This window comes from Lepidochelys olivacea (genome assembly GCF_965140295.1).
Source record: "Lepidochelys olivacea isolate rLepOli2 genome assembly, chromosome: 9".
Classification (NCBI taxonomy): domain Eukaryota; kingdom Metazoa; phylum Chordata; order Testudines; family Cheloniidae; genus Lepidochelys; species Lepidochelys olivacea.
The window spans coordinates 50,843,884-50,859,513 of record NC_140419.1 but is presented as its reverse complement, the minus strand read 5'-3'; the positions used below and the strand labels follow the sequence as shown (position 1 = coordinate 50,859,513).

General features: G+C 55.9%; 1 protein-coding gene across 1 annotated transcript in view; it reads left to right on the top strand.

Moving 5' to 3' along the window:
- TRPM2 (transient receptor potential cation channel subfamily M member 2) overlaps positions 1-15,630 on the top strand; it is a 57,957-nt gene that overhangs the window by 20,437 nt on the left and 21,890 nt on the right. Inside the window, exons 7-17 of the mRNA XM_084639846.1 lie at positions 347-527; positions 1,325-1,386; positions 1,806-2,006; positions 2,763-2,865; positions 4,837-4,958; positions 9,034-9,384; positions 10,517-10,654; positions 12,019-12,148; positions 13,095-13,240; positions 13,981-14,093; positions 15,234-15,447. Of these exons, the coding sequence (XP_084495972.1) occupies positions 347-527; positions 1,325-1,386; positions 1,806-2,006; positions 2,763-2,865; positions 4,837-4,958; positions 9,034-9,384; positions 10,517-10,654; positions 12,019-12,148; positions 13,095-13,240; positions 13,981-14,093; positions 15,234-15,447 (1,761 nt within the window). The remainder of the gene's footprint in view (positions 1-346; positions 528-1,324; positions 1,387-1,805; positions 2,007-2,762; positions 2,866-4,836; positions 4,959-9,033; positions 9,385-10,516; positions 10,655-12,018; positions 12,149-13,094; positions 13,241-13,980; positions 14,094-15,233; positions 15,448-15,630) is intronic.

Below are 15,630 nucleotides of genomic sequence, written 5' to 3'. Positions count from 1 at the left end.
GCTATTTGTCAAAGATTGCTGCCCAGTCCTGATCCCGCCCTCTTCTGCTTTCTGGCTTTGCCTCTGTCACTACACTGGGCCATCTTGTCCATCATTCATTGATCCAAGTCAGGACTGTCCCCGTCTCTCCTCTCCCACCCCCCTGTGCAGACTCCCTCTCACACACCTGCTGTTTTCACCACACCTGCTGGCCACCACCCTGCGCTCTTGTCTGCTTCCCTGGGGCCGTTCCTACGGGGTTCAGCCAGGGGACCCCCTCCTGCTCTGCTAATAGAGCTCTCCAAGCGAGAAGGGCCCAGCGAAATACCCCTTTTGGTCTGTCTCTCTTTCCTCTGGCCGTTTGCAGGGCGGCTTCCCGGCTGAATACGTGCTGGATGAGGAGAGCCAGGGGAACCTCTCCTGCCTGGACAGCAACCACTCCCACTTCATCCTGGTGGATGACGGGACCCATGGCAGATACGGTGTGGAGATCTCCCTGAGGACCAGACTGGAGAAGTTCATTTCCGAGCAGACTAAGGTGAAAGAAGGTAATGGCAGCACAGGTCAGCCCTGCTCCGGAGCGGAGGGAGTGAAAGACGTGAGATCCGACAGACATTGGCACCAGGGCATGGGCAAGCCCCTAGATCTCTCTGGCGTCTGGCAAGGAGGAGGTCACGTGTTAGCATCAGTGCATTCACTGTTGGCGGGTGGTGTCAGAGAGTCCAGGGAGCAGAGGCTTTGGAGAAGGAGCTCTGTTAGTGGATAACGTCTTTCCTGCCAGGCTTTGTCAGTGGCATGGGAGGTGAATATCGTAGGCTGGGGGAGGATGTGCCTCCTCAAACAGCCAGGCATGGCCCCTCCCATGCTCTGCCCCCAGGCCCACCCCACCTCCAGCTTCCTGCTCTGCGGATCCCCCTATGCAATTCTCTGGGGCTGGGGAGGCTGGAGCCGTGCCATCCACCCTCCCAGGGCTGGGGGCGCTAGCCTGGGGTGGGGGCTGGTGGTTGCGGTGGGGGGCTCTGGGCTGGAAGGAAGGGGCGGTGCTGGGTTCTAGCCTCCTGCAGCCGGCAGATCACATGCCACCCATGGTCAGTGGCGCAAGTCGAGGCAGTATTTCTGCTGGTGAAGTGACTAAAAAACCATCCCTGCCCTTCTGGCCAGTGCCTCCTGCTAGCTGATCTCTGGGAGCAGCTCTGCAAGCTGGCATGGGTTGGAAATACCTGTGGCTTGTCTTTTACTTGTAGCTATTTGAGGGAGATCCATGCTGGCCTGTCTTAGCAGGGCGGCTGATCTGTGAGAGGTCTGCGTCCAAATGGAGCTGACTTGAGTCCCTGCTTCCTTGCAGGAGTCGCCATCAAGATCCCAATCGTCTGCGTAGTGCTAGAGGGGGGACCTGGGACGCTCAATGTAAGTACACGGGAGAGAAGGGGACAAACGCAGCTTCCTCCTCCCAGACAGGTCAGACAGGAAGTCAGAACTGCTGGGCCTGGAAAAGCTAAAACCATGACTGCACCCAATGACTTCCAAATAACAAAGGAGCAAACACTGTGGGGATGGCTCCCCCTGGAAATCCCCAGTGCAGAGACAAGCTGAGAGAGCCATGTGTTAGGGAGCCTTCACTTAGCCTGAGTGGAGGAGGACTGCGGGGGGGGGGGGGGCGAAGCCCATCAGTGGTGACAGATGCAGAGACACCACCAATGGGGGACTGTGTGTAAGCTGTGGGTGCCTCGGGCCTGATGCAAAGCTCACTGGAGTTAACGAGAAGGCTCCCCTTGATTCAAGTGGATTTGGGTCAGCCCTTCTAGCTCTGCATCTCTGTGTTGCAGACAATCTACAATGCGATCACCAATGGCACCCCATGCGTGATAGTGGAGGGGTCCGGGCGTGTAGCTGATGTCATTGCACAGGTGGCCAATCGGCCTCTCCCAGAGATAACCATCTCCCTGATTCAGAAGGAACTGAGCATCCTCTTCCGGGACACCTATGAGCTCTTCACTGAGGGCAAGATCGTGGAGTGGACCAAAAAGGTGAGATGCTCACACCCCATCTGCTACTCTGGCTGACATCCCCCCGAGCACTCGGATAACAGGGGAGGGCAATGCGTCACCCCTCCTGGGATCTGCAGTTACCACACAAGCCACTGAGGAATGGGACCCCATGTGTGATGCTGGGGAAGTGTTCCAGACCTTAGCTATGCACCCCACTGTTGGGAGGGAGGGAGCCTGTGTCCTGTACTCACCGCTCACCCTGGATGCACCTACAAACCCCATCATTTGTGTGTGCAAGCGGACATCTGTGTGAGCAAAGTGACTATGTGCACTGTGCAAATTGTCCAGAGGATGAAAGGTGAGTGTGCCTAGAGAGGGCAGGAGCGTTTCTGGGGACAAGAACACACGGGGTGAAATCCTGGTCCCACTGCAGCCAGGGGAAGTTTTGCCATCAACTCCAATGGGGCCACGATTTAACCTGCAGTCTTCTAGCAAGCAGCGGGCTATCTGTGCATTCCAAGGACAGGGACTCGGTCTGCAGTTTGGTGGCTGGGACAGAAGTCATAGAATTAACCTCCAATGGGCTGGGAGGGGTAACAGGTGTCCAGGGCAGATGGGGATTTAACGTCAAATGGGCCATAAGGGGCCACAGATCACAAGGCAGGAGCAGGGTATTAACTGAACTGGGTGGTCCAGCCAGGATCTTCAGGAAGAGCATTAACCTCACGTGAGCTGGGTGGCACGGCAAGGGATGCTGCTGCTGCAGGACATCTGATCCTCTGCCATTCCTTGCAGATCCAAGACATAGTGCGGAGCAGGCAGCTCCTGACCATCTTCCGGGAGGGCAAAGATGGCCAGCAAGATGTGGACGTGGCCATTCTTCAGGCACTGCTCAAAGGTGAGGGGCGGGGAAGGTGTTACCTGGCTCTGCTCTGGAGACTGGTGGGCATGTGCCTGCCACCAGGCGTCAGGATGCTGCCAGTTCACACCAGAGCTGGCCATGGGCTCACCAGTGCTTGAGCTGCTCCTTAGTGGCCGCGGTACTGAGTGCACCGGTTGTCACTCCCTGGTGCAGTGTCTCTGGGCTGTGTGGGGGAGAGTGAGGTATATGCAGAGGAAAGGGATGTGTGGACAGATGTTGGCTGCGTGTGTGTTCTCCCTGCGTGCAGTCCCAGCTCTGCGCAGAAAGCTGGCACAGCAGAACTCGAGCCAACCGCCCAATGACCACAAAATCCATTAAGGTACGAAGGCACCAGGCCAAGTTTATTATCAACAAGCACAGTACTAGTATCCCGCAGACTCTACTGGACCACTAATACATGTATGCCTGTAACAATGGACCAGCTCAGTGAACAGCGGGACTTTCCATTCCTCCCTGGGCTAAACAAAAACATTCCCTCTAAAATACATCTTTATATCCTAATACAAACAAGTTAGTACTGCCCCCTAATGTGGCTAGTTATTACCCATCACCTTTTACATGTTGCTTCAATAAAAACATCTCTATTACGTGCTATCATCCTGACCGTATCTTTTAAAAGGGGACAGTGTGTTCCTGTTTTCCTTGGGGAACGTTTTTGTACCATCCTTAATATTGGGATGTTCTGGTACCACCCTTCTGGAATGTGTCTGAGTGAGTGCTCTGTGCCTAGCACCTCTTAGGAATGTGTGTTTTTGTAATATCAGCCTTGTTCTTGCCAAATTCTGTGAGCAGGGCCGGCTTCTAGCTCACAGTCTAATTTTTGCTTTATATCAGCAAAGTTTTGACTGCTACTATAGCCCAGGCCTCATACCAGGCCTCTAATACAAGAGATTGTGTCTCAGGCTCTCTTCCTACTACAGGATGGAGCAGGGATGTTGTCAATTAATTTCCCAAGTGTTTTCACTGAGCATGACCAAAGAGCATCTGTCCCTGTGGGGTGCTGCTGCGTCTTGCCCCATATGAGGCGCTGTTTCACCATTTCACCAGAGGAAGGCTGTGAGGTGCTTTGAGATGCTTTGGCACTGTCTGAATGGAAGACATTTGCCTGGTAGTTATCTAGTGCCATGCACAGATCATCCAGCCCTCGCTCTCTGCCTTTTGCTCACTCAGACCCAGGGGAACGTGTGACCCTGCTTTTGGAGGGATCACTGTTAAAACAACCACTGATCTATCACGAGACAATCGACACTCTTTCATGCTCTTCTGCTGGTCAGAAGAGTCCCCCCTGTGTATCCCACATGAGGGCAGAGTCAACCAATGTCCTTGCCCTTTCCCTTTTGGCTCATCATCGTTGGTTACTTCACTGGCAGGGGGACATCCTGCTCCAGTGTCTGTGGGGATCCAAGCAGCTCCTTCTCAGGCCAGTTCCCATAATGCTCTTCCAGTTGGTCTCTACTGTTTCTTAAGCTGGTAGCTCTTCAGGGCAGGGATAAGGAGAGAGCTCCTGGCACATTGTCACAGGCCATAGTGCTCTACCAGTCCCCGCCGCTCAGAACAAAGCAACTGTGCTGTTTCTGCTCTGCACGTGCACTGGATTCCCATCCAGAAATCCCACACCCATAGGATGTGTGGGGCAGGCAAAGAGACGTAGCGGCTTGGCGAATGGCTCACAACAGACCAAGAGGGCAGGAGCCCAGGAGCTGTGGTAATGGAAGGGCCAATATGGGATGTCTTCTGGTGTCTTTCTCCCAGGGTTCATTGGCCTCCCTTGCCCCTGGCCCATTGTGCTCACTGGGGTGTGCTATGGGCAGGCTGCTCTGCTCAGTTGGCTGGTTCTCCATCAAGGGGCCTGGCTCTGGATATTGCTTTTCTGGGGGTGGTAAGAATGATGTGGCCATCCCGGCCCAGCCTTGGAGTTCACTCTGTTGTATGTGCCTTTGGCTGCAGCCTCCCGAAACCGCGATCACTTTGGCCACGAGAACTGGGACCACCAGCTGAAGCTGGCAGTGGCCTGGAACAGGGTGGACATTGCTCGCAGTGAAATCTTCACAGATGACCATGAATGGAAGGTGAGACGCACTTGGCCGTGCCTGTCCTTCAGCAGCAAGTGGGGAGCGGAGGGTCTGATTTTCAGGTACTCTCCTAGACTTTAAGGCCAGAAGGGATCATCATGACCATCTAGTGTGACCTCCTGCACATCGCAGGCCACACGATCTCTCCCTCCCACTCCTATAGTAGGCCCGAAACCTCTGGCTGAGTTACTGACGTCCTTAAATCTTGATTTAAAGGCTTCAAGTTACAGAGACTCCCACATTTACACTAGTTCAAACCAGCAAGTGACCTATACCCCAGGCTGCAGAAGGCAAAAAGCCCCCAAGGTCTCTGCCCTGGTGCAGGGATGGAGGGGTGGGATCTAAGGGGGGCTTTATGTCACCTTTGCCTCCCTCCTGTTCTGGAGCCAAGGCCGGTCAGGATGCTGGTGCAGGGCTGCCTGCTCTAATGTACGCTCTGCTTTTCCTATCTCCTGACTGCTCTGAAGCGCAGAGACTAGCCCTACTGCAATACGTGCCAGCCACACCTCCAGAGCAGGGCTACTACAGGGCCTTGTATGCTGGCCAAGGAGCCCCCTGCATAGGGAGCATTCTCAGGGGGTCAATTTCTACCTGCTTTAAGGCCTTCTTATGTTGTCAGAAGCAGCTACTCTGTTTAAACCTTGTAGATGTGAGTCTGAACTACAGATGGGGAACCCAGGATTCAGTACTTGGTAATGCCCTGTTTTTCCATAGATAAGCCCCTTCGTTTTCAGTTTAAACCGATTTTTACAGAAAAAAATCCTGGGTTTTACAAAAAGTATTATTTGTTTTTTCCAATTTGCACCCTACTTTTGTATCATTCAAATATATAAAAAATAACTTGTTTTATTAGGAAAATACCAGTACATTGCATGAGATATATGTATTACAAGAATACATTATTCTGTGTGTATATGCAAAGCTGCCCATTGAAGTAAGTCTATGTGTTGGTCTACAAGATACACACAATAAACGGTCACGCACACAAGCTCTGAAGTACGCGTGCGCGCATCTGAACGTACGGATGAAACACACGCCCACCACAAACACATGTCAAGCTGTTAGTAGACAACGGTTTAAAGATCTGATACACAACAACGGGAAGAAAATGAAAATCTGTATCAGACTACGTTTCGGAACACAAGGAAGGATTCGAACGTTTTAAAAAAACAAAAACAGGAAAAAAGGATGAAGTTGAGCGTATGCGCTGCAAATGGTTTGGCCCAATTATTAAATGTAAGTCTTTATAGGCTAATAGTTCTAAGTCTACAATAGTAAACTGTTTACCCAAATGAAAAGTTTTATTTGGGGATTATAGGTAAGGCTAAGAAAAATTCACAGAAGCCCGTGACCTGTCTCTGACTTTTACTAAAAATTTCCATGATAAAATGGAAAGGGTCTGGGCAGCTGTGGGGTGGCTGGGAGCTCTCCCCCTTGCCCCTCCACCACTGGTGGGGGCTCAGAGCTCCAGGGTCCCCCTGCCACCAGCGGTGGAGGGAAGCTGCAGCGTCCTCCTGCCCCCTCCCCAGGGAGCTGTGGGAATCCCCCTGCCCTGCCATGGCGGCCAGGGAGCAGCCGGGGTCCTCCTGCCCTGTGGCGGTGACGGGGTGCTGCGGGGGTCCCTTTGCCTCATGGCGATGGCTGGGAGCTGCAGGGTACCCCCCTGCCTGCAGTGGCAGTTGGGAGCTGCAGGGTACCCCCTCTGTCCATGGCTGAGAGCTTGGGGGCCCTGCCGCCTCAGGCAGTGGGGGTACCTCACAGCTTCCTGCCGCTGTGGGAAGCGGCAGTACCCTGCAGCTCCCAGCCGCCAGGGCTGAAGTCACGGAGGTCTGTGGAAGTCATGGATTCCATGAATTCCACGACCTCCGGGACAAAACCGTAGCCTTAATTAGAGATATATTGTTTTCTTAAACTCAGAGGTGGCATTGTGTTTTGAGTTCTGTTTTAGTTCTGCAGCAAACCACATTGAATTCCATTCGTCAAAGCATTAATCTATGGATTATTTTTCTCCCCGTCCTTCTGCCCACCAAAATAAACCCCAGTATTTACCCAGAAAAAGTATCAATAGTTTTTTCCACCGATTTTCACCTGTTTTTGTTGTTGTAGTAATAAACACTGATAAATTCCCAGGAAAAAGAAAACGAAGGGCCCTATCCATAGATCTAATAGCAACCTGCTCAGGCCAAAAATTTGACCGGCCTTTAAATGCTGACTGGGCAGGGAATGTATTCTAGAGTCTGAATAGCTGTCTTTTAGAAATAAGTTACCACTCCACTGCCAAGAAATCTGTTGCAGATGCTGCCGTCCTTTTGCGCACTCAGTTATTATGTGCATCACAAGCCTGCTGGATGCATGGCTCCGCTCCCTGAGCTGTGCATTTTCCCGCTGACGTACTCAGCAGTGTCACAACATTCATGTGGAGAGAAGTGGGGCCGGAAAAGCAAAGCCAGCTCCACTCTCACGCACCTGTTTTTCAATCTGATTGCACAGAAGCTAAGGGTGGGAAAAATTGCATCTTCCCTTTAATTTATCTGACTCCACTGGAACTTTGAAGTAGTTTACAGAAGTTGACGTGTTGGCAAATATTTTGTCAGAAGGCTTCAGCTGCCCGGTGGGACCCAAGAGATGGGAGCAGGGCTGGCCAGGAATTCAGAATTCCGTTCTGCAAAAATGTTGAGGTTTTGAAATCTGTTTTCATTCCGCATTGGAACAAACCCAAGACCTTTTGACATTTTTCATGAAAAAACATGAGACAGAGAGCGACCAAGTGCCCAGAATAGTTAAGACATGGGATATTGGAGATCCAGATTCAAGTCCCTGCTCTGAATAAGGCAGAGGAGGGACTTAAATTTGGATCTCCTACATCCCAGATGAGTGCCCTACTCACCAGGTTTTCTGGGTTGAACCAGAAATTCCATCCTAGCTGTGAGGAACCTCCCTTACGCAAGTTCCGTCGAAACCCATACGTTCCTGCAAAAAAATTTGATTTTGATGCTTTGGCATTTCCTGATGAGAAACCCATCAAACAGAAATTCCTGACCAGCTGTAGGTGTACGTACCACTCCACGTGGTCTGGAGACAAGCAGTAGTTAAACAGAGGACACACACACACATACCTGAAAACAAAACGTGAGGGTGGCATGAGTTTCTCCATGGAAACATCCAAAGTTGCATGACAAGACGCATCAGAGAATTACAGGGACTCCCATCTCAGCCACTGAAGAACCAAAAGCCAGGAAAGCAGAGTTCCAGAGTGCCAAACCTTCTGACCACAGAAGCATGGCCACTTGTAGGTCTAATGTCCTGCCAGGGTGGATGGCCACTACAGAGCCCCTATAGCTAGAGGATGCCATGCTCTACCAAAAGCACCACAGCCTGCAACCCCTGTGCACGCTACCTCACAGCACGTACTGACCTGAGGAGTCCCATTGAATTTGGCGGGTTTGCACATGGGAGGGGTATTACTTGGCGTGAGTAAGGCTGAAAGGATCTGGTCCCGAGGAGGGGAAATACCTGGCCAGGTGTAATACCCAGTACAGATGGGATCAGGGCTGGGTCACACAGGCAGCTGATCCTGCCAGGGCCCCAGGTCGGGAAAGACGGGCAGAAAGAAAGTACTCCTCTCCTAGGGGGAGGGGAGGAAGACCGGAGGGAGCTGGTCAGCCCCACACCACTGGATTCTGGGCAGGGAAGGGGATGAGAGCGCTGCCTAGCTGCTGTCCGAGTGGGGCAGAGCAGCCGCAGAGCCACGGCTCCTCTGAGAGGAGGGGAGAGGAGCAGGTGGCCAGTGACCCAGGGCAGAGGAGGAGCAGAGCTCTGCCCAAGGGGGCAAAACTACTTTGCTTTACTGCGGGCAGTGGAGACGTGAGCTGTGCATGGCTTGTGTCGGCCTGTCCATGCCCTCCCCTGTCTTGCTGCCTCCCCTGCTGGCTGCTTCCTCTGCTCCAGCGACCCCTGCCCAGGCTTGCTGTGGTGCCCCATGCCCGCTGCCGGCTTTGGCACCCTGCCCTTCCCCTGGGACTAATCGGCAGAGCGGCGTCACTCAATGACAGCGCTGTCTCTGGCCTGCCAGCCTGCAGATCTGCACCCCGTGATGGCCGCCGCCCTGATCGCCAACAAGCCAGACTTCGTGAAGCTGTTCCTGGAGCAGGGCGTGCACCTGAAGGAGTTCGTCACCTGGGACACCCTGATCTACCTCTACGAAAACATGGCGCCCTCCAGCCTCTTCCACAGCAAGCTGCAGAAGGTGCTGGTGGAGGAAAAGGAGCGCTCGGCCTTCTCCAAGGTGCCAAAGATCCAACTGCACCACGTGTCCCAGGTGCTGAGGGAGCTGCTGGGCAACTCCACGCAGCCGCTGTACCCGAAGCCCAAGCATGCTGAGCGGCACCGGCTCTCCATCGCCGTCCCACATATCAAGCTCAACGTACGAGTCTCCCTGCGCTGGGGCAGGGAGCGAGGGGAGGGGGAGCTGAGGGGGGTATACCTGCTGGGAGAGGACACCAGCTGGCGAGGCCAGAACTGCGGCCAGGTTTCAAACCGGGCACCTGAGCAATCCCTGCACTGGCCAGCATCTGAGAAACCCCAGCTGTGGGACATCCAACTGAAGGCTCAGGGAGATCTGCACTGGTGGGAGTGTATCAATGTGCCTCCAACCAGGGCTGACCCCTAATGCCACACTGGTGCAAAGGAGGGCTCGTGATGGCACAGCTCTCCGATCCATTATCAGGTTGGCATGGTATAACTATGCCTACCTGGACCCGGGGCCATGTATGGCCCACAGGAGCTGGCCCTGGGATAGGTACATTGGTGTAGCTCCACTGGTGTAAACTGCCCTGCTCTAGACAAGCCCTTGTATTTGTTTGGTTGTTCCTCTCCAGGTAAACGCAGGTTTAAATTCCTGTAAAAGTCCAACCCCTCCTCAGCTCAAGTGGGTTCCTCTGAGTCCCCACCGGAATCACCTGAAAGCCAAACATGGCCGTTGTAGGCAGATCATTGACAGGCCCTTTTCTGGGGCCTGATTCCCATGGCTTTCCTCCTTGCACAGCGGGTTAATCATGACACACCCTTCTGTAGCAGTAGCATGTCCCACCCACATGGCACTGCTGTCCCCGTCCCAACAAGGGGCAGGGCAGGGGAGACCCTCTAAGTCAGGTGTTCCTGGCTCCACGCACTTGGGAAACCCCAGGTGTTTACAGGACAAGTACGGGCTGGGGAGGGGAGACCCTGGTAGCTACGGAGGAAACTTGCCAGCAGATTTCCTCACGTCGTTTCCCCGGATGCCTGGCTCCCCTGCTTCTACATGTATTAGTGCAGGGCCTCACGGTGTGAGCTGGGAGTTGCACAGAGCAGCTGCCACAAACTGAGAGAGCAAGTTAGCTAGCTGCCCCTGCAGTGACACCAGATCACTGGTCCCTGTCACCAGGTCTCTCCTTTCTCCATGGCCTGCAGCCTTACTGCCCCCTTACCAGGGCTCTGGTTTGCTGTTCCAGTGGGGTGCTCCTGAGCGAGCGTCAGTTCTTTGCAAAGTCTTGGTCTAACTCTGCCGTCCTCCCCAGGTGCAGGGCGTGAGTCTCCGCTCCCTCTACAAGCGCTCAGCTGGCCGGGTCACCTTCACCATGGACCCGGTCAGGGACCTCCTCATTTGGGCTATTGTCCAGAGTCGCAAGGAGCTGGCTGAAATCATCTGGGCCCAGGTACGAGGTCCCTTCCCAACAACTCCCCGAGGTCACTGTTAACAACAATAGAGTTGAACCCAGGTCCTTCAGTGCTGACCACCTGTGTCTGCCACATCACCCCTTGGACTCCCAGCTCCAGCAACACCGCTTCCCTCCTGTGCAAGTTTGGGGCCCATTGCTACTCATCCCACACTGTCGTCACCACCCCATGCTTGTGACCTAGTGCAGAAGGGCCGGGGTCTGTAGGGGAGGGCAGAATCAGCTGGGCTCATGCCTCCTTCTTGTAAGAGCAAGGGCAAAAGGCTGTCTCTGAACCCACCACCATCTGCAGCTTTGGCAGAGGCATGCCAGGATCACGTTGCCTCCATCAAACCAAGTAGCTGTCGGTCCCCGTTAGGACGAGGGGGACCCGTATCTTCCGGCGCTGGGTGGTTACAGCTCATCAGCTTGGGTCTGGCCAGGAAATTAATGTCCTGGGCCTAGACCTTTTCCACCCACAGTCCACAGGAGGGACAGCCAGGTTGTCCCACGATGCCCCATGAAAGCGAGCACAGAGCCGCACAGTGAGTTGGGGTGCTAGGACCCATAGGATATGTGCCCAGATGTCTCTCCAGTGGGCCCAGCGCCAGTGCAGGGAGTAATGGCAGCATGCGGCCGTGCCTGCTGCTCGGCACTGTGCCCAGGCTCTCTTGAGCTAGGCCAAGCACAAGATAGCTTAGCTCGAGAACCCACAGCAGTGGAGGCCCTTACCTGAGAGCTGTAGCAAGGGCAAGTCTCGTACCCGGAGCAGCCACTAGAAGGGGACAGCGCCCCCCTCTCCCAGCCTGGGTTGTGTTACTAGTGCAGCAGCTGCACGTAGAACTGGCCAAGGCCATCGGGAACAGCGAGCTGTAGGCCTTAGGGAGAGATCCCTTCCCAGCAGGCAGCGTGGGTGGTTGTGCCATGTCCTGGGCCAGCTCAGGGTGCTCCCAGTTCCCTGGGCAGGAAGGGAGGAGGTTCTGGGATGCTCTCGGACAGGGCAAGGGGTGTGTGGAGGGTTTCCTGTGCTGAAGAAGCTCTGGCCAGGAAAGAGCATCCCTTTAAACGACAAACCACTGCAGCATTCCCCAGCAATGGTCCAAAGACCTGGGCAGCTCTAGGGCATGGCAGCACCTGGCCCCAGTGTGGGGGGTACACTGCAGCCTGGGCAGGGGCTGGAATTACCTGTCTAGCCAGGAGCCCCATTTGCCATCACTTCCAGCCCTGCTTTGTAATGCTGGCCTTTCTCTGTGGCGCTCAGCCTGGGACTGCCCACTCCTCTCCCTCCAGCAGACACATGGGGCTCTACTGGCTTCCAGGATGGGAGTTCCCTGTTCTTGCTAATCTGTCCCCTGCTTTCTCAGAGCCAGGACTGCATTGCGGGGGCTCTGGCCTGCAGCAAGATCCTGAAGGAGCTGTCCAAGGAGGAGGACGACACGGACAGCATGGAGGAAATGCTGACCCTGGCAGAGGAGTATGAGCACCGAGCCATTGGTGAGCGTTGTTACCATATGCCATGCCTGCTCCATGCGGTGATCTGTTCCCCGCTAGTGGGGGGTCCTTTAGCTCAGGCAGCTGCAGCTCATGTATCTAGATCCAGAGATCCCAGGGTCAATCTCTGCTCCCAACAACTCACCAGCAACAACAACGTCGCACTATCGGCCCCTCCTTCTGTCTGGAGCCACTGCTCTTTTTCCTGAGTCCGTTCCTGGTCCCTCCCTGGTTCCGACTGGCGTCAGGCACCGCCCCTCCCTCTGGCTGGGGACAATGGCTGGTGATTTCCGACGACAAATGTCGCTCCACAGTCCAGATGCCAGGCAGGGCAAGGTGGGATCTGGTGGGCCTTGACTATTCCAGTGCCGTGTACTGGTGCCAGATACCCCCTGGCTAGGAGCGTCGGTACACAGAGGTGGATAGTTATTTCCTGGGCGTCTGCGAGACAAAGCCATGCTTGGCTGGCTGGCCTTAGGGACATGGTGGGTGCTGTACCTGGACCAGGGTGTTTGGTACACACATATGGGGCTCGGGCCATTTGTTTGGAAAGTTGTTGCTTGGGGGCTGGGAAATGTGTCTGGTGCTGGGTAGGAGAGGCTGGAGCGGAGGCCACAATGCAACATAATGGCTGGGCCTGTGAAGAGTGCTGGGCTCAGAGGTCAGCAGGAATCTGGTCAGAGCACAGCTGGACATGCCATGACAGAGTAGACTAACTCCAGAGATGGATCTCCAGCCTAGCAGGTGCACAAAGCCTGCATCTGAAGCTTGGGCCAACGCAGGGCCCTGAAAAGGACAGGAAGCTCTGGGGCCGGGCTGAATGGCGCTGCCTCTGGCCCCATCCCCAGGAACGGCCTGTCTCCTCCGCGGCGCAGGACTCGATCCACGCTGGGCACTAGCCTCTCTTTGGCCCATTGCCCACGTGTGGCTCTGCTCTCTGCCCTGCTAGGCGTGTTCACAGAGTGTTACCGCAAGGACGAGGAGAGAGCCCAGAAGCTCCTTATCCGAGTCTCGGAAGCCTGGGGCAAAGCCACCTGCTTACAGCTGGCGCTGGAAGCCAAGAACATGAATTTTGTGTCCCACGGAGGCATCCAGGTGTGTTTCCAGGCTGGGAGGAGGCACCCACCTCTTCCCTGTCCCATGCTAGGGCCCAGTATCCTACTTCCTAGGTGTGGGGCTCAAAGGAGGGCACGCCACTGCCAGGGCTTTGTGTTGGCTCCCCCAGCACTGTCTCCCGCTGCCTGAGCTTGGCCAGGGGAGCATGTCTGGCAGCTCAGGCTCCACCAGATGTCCTGTTCCCATGGCACCCTGTTGCTCTGAGAGTGCCTGCACCCATTGTCTGCATCGATCCTGTGCCATGCTGCCTGGAAAGGGCAGAGCCCATGAACCTGTTCTCGAAGAGAGAGGGGACGTGCTGTGGCATATGGGCTCCCTGCACACCAGTGCTTCCCCACAGGAGCTCGCACACGCTCTCGGATTGCCCTGAATGCCCCGCCCCGGCACTCACTGGCTGCCCACATTGTTTCATTGCCCGCAGTCCATTTCCTCTGCTCTTTGGTGGCCACTCACTGATCCTCGGCCACACGGGGTCCCTGTGCACCATCCAGACTAGTGAACTACTCAGCAAACCAACCTCTGCCAGCTTCCATCTGGCACAGCTGTGGGCAGGCCCTGGGTTGTTCACTGAGCCCTCTATGTGAGGGGTGTGGATCTGGCCAGGGGTGGGACGGGACATGGCAACATTTCTGTTTGGGATCAGCAAGGCTGGAGCTAGGGGTGAAGGGGGGCGCTCTGGGCTCCATATGAGCTTGATTTCCTTCCTCTGCCGCACCCAGGCCTTTCTGACCAAAGTCTGGTGGGGGAAGCTGTGCGTGGACAACGGGCTCTGGAGGGTGATCCTGTGCATGGTGTTCTTCCCCCTCATCTACACCAGCTTCATCACCTTCAGGTACCACCAGGGCTCCCAGGATGGAGCTGGCACGTGGCCCTGGCCCTAGGTGCCGTGTGCTGCTGGGAGTCGGACTGTAGGACTCGCATTCCCTGACTGCAGAGTGCTTGCCTCCCTCCTTTGCCTCTCCCCTGTGCCACTGCAGCATCCTCGGGCTGGCCACTGGTGTAAATAGTTCTCCCACTGCCATGGGTGGCGCGTGAACTGCCCATTCAGGGAGGCTAGCCCTGGCCCTGCCCCTTCTGCCTGCGGTCCCGCCCTCCACCACACCCTTCCCCTGCGAGAGCCCCCCACCATGGCCACTGCCCCCCCCTCCCCCCGCTGCAGCTCAAGGCTGCCTGAGCACCCCCAGCCCCAGAGTTCCGGGCAGGCTGGCTCAGCACCCACAGCCCCAGCATGCCAGGCAGGCTGCCCCAGTGCCAGGCAGCCCGAGCACTGGCCCCAGCTGCCTTGAGTCCTGGGCCACAGGCCGGCCCACCCTAGCCCCAGCCCAGGCCAGGGGGAAGAGCGGGAAGCAGGAGGGGGTCTCAGGGTGGAGCGAGGGCAGGGCCACACCTGGCTTTTTGGGGAGGCTCAGCCTCCTGTGGCCTGCGATACCCACCACCCATGCCCGCTGCCATCCCACACTGCACTGCTCGTGCCCCGGCAGCCTGGCTGATCTACTCCGTGGGAGAAATGGCCCAGCCCTTGGAGCTCACCGAGCGCTGTTGTGCCAGCTAGCAGGAGCAATCCTGTCCTGCTGTCAGCTTCAGCCAGCTTACCCGGGAACGTGATCCCAGCCGGCCAGCACAGGCCTGTGGGCACTGGTGAGCCTTGGGGGCAGCCAGGACACTCTGTCAGAGCTGGGCTCTTTCCTCGCAGCAGCTGCCCCAACATCTTCCTGGGCATGGCATTGCTTGGCCTAGCAAGCTGCGATGGGAGAATATGAGGGGTCTTAAAGCACAGTATAATGAAAGTAATAGCAGTCCTGGGCCAGGCAAACCTTCCCGTCCCCGAGGGGCTGGGGAGAGTCCCAGGGTTCCCTAGCTGCACTATAACTGCTCAGAGCAAGGCCTCTCCCGGTTGGTCCTACTCAGCTGCGTCCAGCTCCCCTCTAACAGCTGAGTCAGCTGTTCCTTCCTGCTTCCTTCCCCCATGCAGGGAGAAGAGGCTGCAGCCCATGAGCTGCCTGACACGCACCCACGCCTTCTTCACGGCCCCCGTCGTCATCTTCCACCTGAACATCCTCTCCTACTTCAGCTTCCTCTGGCTCTTCGCCTACATCCTGATGATCGACTTCCAGGCGACGCCGTCTTGGCGGGAGTACATCATCTATTTTTGGCTCTTTTCCCTGGTGTGCGAGGAGACCCGCCAGGTACGGGGTGGGCTCAGCAAAGGCGTGGGGGGGCAGGGGATATGGTGGTGATGCTGCAATCCAGGCTCTGCTGGGCCTCTCTCCCAGTCAGCGAGGGCTGCCCACCCAAGGGTCTCTCGGAAGGGCAGCAGGCAGCAGCTGTTCCTGTTTTTTCACTGCTGTGTGTGCTCCCACAACAGTCCC